The following is a 3,939-nucleotide window of genomic DNA, read 5'->3' on the forward strand; positions in this document are numbered from 1 at the left end:
ATGAGAAAATGCCTTTCCAGGAATAATTTTAAATAGCGATTGAGAGGCTTTGATTCAAGAACCAGAATTACAGTCTCCGCCGTAAAGGCCAGCTTGCACATTTATCACCTACGCCAAATTCAGTTAGGACTTATACTACAAAATTGCAGGAGGGCCACTGGTATTTCTGCAACATTGCACGCAGCAGGCTCTTTTGTTTACAAATAAGAGGTTATGTCAGACATTTGGTGACATTTGGTTTTCAGTGACAATTACCCTTCTTTAATTCTGGGGTTATTGAAAAGAATATTGCAGAGAGTCGGTAACAGCGTTACAGCGAGAGCAACCACTTCATTGCCTCACCGTGCATGGGGGTTTGTCATTTTGTGGGGGAAAAGGCAGAGATCGAAACGATTAATAACAGCAGATATTCTACCAACTTGATCTGTTGGACAAGCAGGCACATTACTGAAATATTTTCCCCTCTGTCTCGTGAATCCTCTCTGTTAAACCGCGATGAGAATATGTGAAAATCGAAACAAAATCCCTGGTTTGGCATTGGCGTTTCAGTGGTTATTGAAAGGGCTCTCCCCGTGAGAACTGGCAGGTAGCTGAAAGTTAAAACTATTCTAAAACCGACGAGATAGCAGAGTCCGAGTGCCGGTCTTTTCAAGGTGCTACTGTAGCGTCTTTAAAGCCGGCTGGCTGGAAAAACCCCGTATTCTGGAAAGCTCGTACTGGTCTCTGTGGATCTGACGCATCCGACTACAGCGCGATGATGAACGTTCCTGTGGGAAGTCCCTTTTCAATTCATTTTGATTGCAAATTGGGGATATCTGATTCAGCGCGTGCTTTCTGGCCAGCACAGCCCCGTTGCCGCTCTCTCGATCCGCTGTGCTCTAGCGTTGTCCCTGAATCCAGAATGGCACACAAGCTAACATTTCCTTTTTGACTTAATCTTGCTGATCTCTCCTTATCTTGCAGACGATCTGGCCTCATCTAGAGTCCGCCTCTATTTCTTCATCTCGAATGAAGGGAACCAGAACTTGTTTGTCGTTCAAGCCAGCCTGTGGCTTTACTTGAAGCTGCTTCCATATGTCTTAGAGAAAGGCAGCAGGCGAAAAGTAAGAGTCAAAGTCTATTTCCAAGACCCGGACACTAGCAACAAGTGGAATGTGGTTGAAAAGAAAGTTGATCTCAAAAGAAGTGGTTGGCACACTTTTCCCATGACAGAGGCGATCCAGGCTCTGTTTGAGAGAGGAGAAAGGAGACTGAACTTGGATGTTCAATGTGAGGGCTGTGAAGAGTATTCAGTGCTGCCAATTTATGTGGACCCCGGGGAGGAATCCCACCGGCCTTTTTTAGTGGTGCAAGCCCGCCTCGCCGATAACAAACACAGGATCCGGAAAAGAGGCCTGGAGTGCGATGGCAGGACCAATCTATGTTGCAGGCAACAGTTTTACATTGACTTTAGACTCATTGGGTGGAATGACTGGATCATAGCACCATCAGGTTACTATGGGAATTACTGTGAAGGGAGCTGCCCGGCCTACTTGGCCGGCGTCCCGGGGTCGGCTTCCTCCTTTCACACCGCTGTCGTGAATCAGTACCGAATGCGGGGGCTGAACCCGGGCACCGTGAACTCCTGTTGCATTCCAACCAAACTTAGCACAATGTCAATGCTGTACTTTGATGATGAATACAACATTGTGAAAAGGGACGTTCCCAATATGATTGTGGAAGAATGTGGTTGTGCTTGATTTAAGGTGTGTTTTTTGGTGGGGGGAGAGAAGGGGGTGGGTGGAGAGAGAGAGAGAGAGAGAAAGAAACATTCTCGTATGAGATGGTGTTGGAGGAAGTTTCACTGTGTATCCAGGCATCAGTGTTGGAAAGTCACTGTGGAAAAGTTTGACAAAAAAAAAAAAAATAGAAAAAAAGAAAAAAAAATTCATTTCACTTTGGTGTCAGGACAGTGGCAGTTTGTGGATCTTGGACACTTATATATTCTACCACTTATAAGTTAATGCTATGAAATATCTTAGAGACACACACACACACACACACACACACACATGAAAACGTGGGCATGCACACAACCACGCGCTCATACACACACCCACAGACGCAGACACACACACACACACACACACACACGAGGCAGCTCGGAAAAGGGACATGAGCACAGAAAGCCAGTGACCAGTGACGACGGACCTAAATGACTGCCAGTACAAGTGAACGGCTGAGCAGCTGTTTCCCCGCCTGCCGGCGAAGCCAGACCGAAATGAGCTCCCTTTGCTCAGGCACAAGCACAGACTGCGAGAACATGACGTATTCTTGCACGCAGGTGTCGAAATGACCAAACTTAGAAAATTTAAAAAAAAAAAAAAAGGAAAAAAAAAAAAGAAAAAAGTCGACTGTCACCTCTTAGGTCTAACGGGAAGCTGCAGGACACCTGCCTTGGGAGGTGATCACTTCCTCTTAATTTAAACTTATCTAAATGTAAACATCACAGATACCCGCATCTTCCTACAGCACTTCCAGTAAGGAATCGCACGGTACCATCAGAGAGAGAAAAGGGGACAGACACGTAAGCAACTGCTGTATTTCTAACATCTGACCGTTGTGAAGTCACAAGCTGGGCTGACGTGATCCGATGCTTTAACTGCCCATTAGCAACCTGTGGATGGCTGCACCCGCCGTGTCTTGGAAAAGGGAATCTGATACTGTATCTGGACTGTGTCGACCGTTGGCATCTCTCACTGTTCGGAGAACGAAAAGTCAGAGTTGCAATCTGTGTTCTTCAATGGGGGACTCGGCAAGGACACGTCACGTGGGGGATGAGCAAACAAGTAATTGCCACCACGGCTAAACCAATGAACCCTAAAGAGGAGTGACGGTAACAGAGTGGAGACGTTCTGAGAAATGCGGTGCGTTTAATAACAGGCGAGGAACATTTTAACAAGTCTTGGAAAGGAGGAGAGAGGAGAGTGCTTTCCATTTCCTTACCAGGAGGTGTCGAGGATGGCCATAAAGATCAGAAAATAATGATACAGCATAGCACTTGCAAACTGCTTGAATGCACGTATAATAGCACTTGCAAATTTCAATGCCTTGAAAAGTGGTACTTGATAGTGCACTTATCTTTGCTCACTATCTAGGTAAACAGGTGCCGCATGAGCTATGCAATTTAAAGTGTTGACCCATACTAGACAAAACTGGACTTATGATATGACTTTTTTATATTTTTTTATACTTGAAATTAAATCTTTTGCTTCTTTTTTAAAGCGAATGATTGCTTTTAATGTTTGCACTGATTTAGTTGCATGATTAGTCAAAAAACTGCCATTTGAAAAAAATGTTATTTTTATAGCAGCAAAAAATGAATACAGTTAAATGTATTATACATAAATTTTGGAACCAAAGAGGCCAACATATTAGTTATAATTTTTATGAGATGGCAAAGCCATCATATATCATGTAGTCATACTGAGCAATCCCTCACGAGGCCTACCAATTGTTTCAGGGTACAAAATGGATTCTGTTTGTTCTATTCAGTGTCTTTTGTATACCATACGCACATGGAATGTAGAGTGGAAAAAAAAATTACTATTGTAGAATACATTACAATATGTGCATCCTTTAAATCCAATTTTTATGTTTATTTAATAAAGTTCCTTTTAGGTTCTGTTCCATAATAATTTAAACCAAACAATTTTCACTTAGATTTGCTGTTGAAGTATTTTACATTTGTGTACAGTTTAAATAAATAAAAAAGATTGAAAACTGGATGTGCTTTTCCTTTTTTTTTCTTTTTTCTTTTTTTTTTTAGTGTGTAACATCTGGAGAAACTTGCTTACTTTCGGGACTGAATGCGGCTGCAGACAGTGAACTGTCGCATTCGACCGTAGTCATATTAGTCATTGCAGAAAGCCTTGTCTGAGAGCTCAGCTGCGATCCTAA

The 3,939-nt window shown here is 43.0% G+C and overlaps 1 protein-coding gene across 1 annotated transcript; it reads left to right on the forward strand.

Annotated features, from left to right (window-relative positions):
- The first annotated feature begins 495 nt into the window (after nucleotides 1-495).
- Nucleotides 496-2,346, forward strand: INHBB (inhibin, beta B). The gene is made up of 2 exons (XM_009700250.1): nucleotides 496-529; nucleotides 964-2,346. Exons 1-2 carry the CDS (start codon nucleotides 496-498, stop codon nucleotides 1,737-1,739), a joined length of 810 nt encoding a protein of 269 aa, XP_009698552.1. The 3' UTR covers nucleotides 1,740-2,346.
- Nucleotides 2,347-3,939: the final 1,593 nt, after the last annotated feature.

The sequence above is a fragment of the Cariama cristata genome, unplaced genomic scaffold (genome assembly GCF_000690535.1).
Source record: "Cariama cristata isolate BGI_N322 unplaced genomic scaffold, ASM69053v1 scaffold845, whole genome shotgun sequence".
Taxonomy (NCBI): domain Eukaryota; kingdom Metazoa; phylum Chordata; class Aves; order Cariamiformes; family Cariamidae; genus Cariama; species Cariama cristata.

Coding starts and splice junctions, on each gene's coding strand:
- INHBB (XM_009700250.1), top strand. CDS start 496: ATGAGAATATGTGAAAATCGAAACAAAATCCCTG. Junction 530..963: donor AAATCGAAACAAAATCCCTG/GTTTGGCATTGG, acceptor CTTATCTTGCAG/ACGATCTGGCCTCATCTAGA.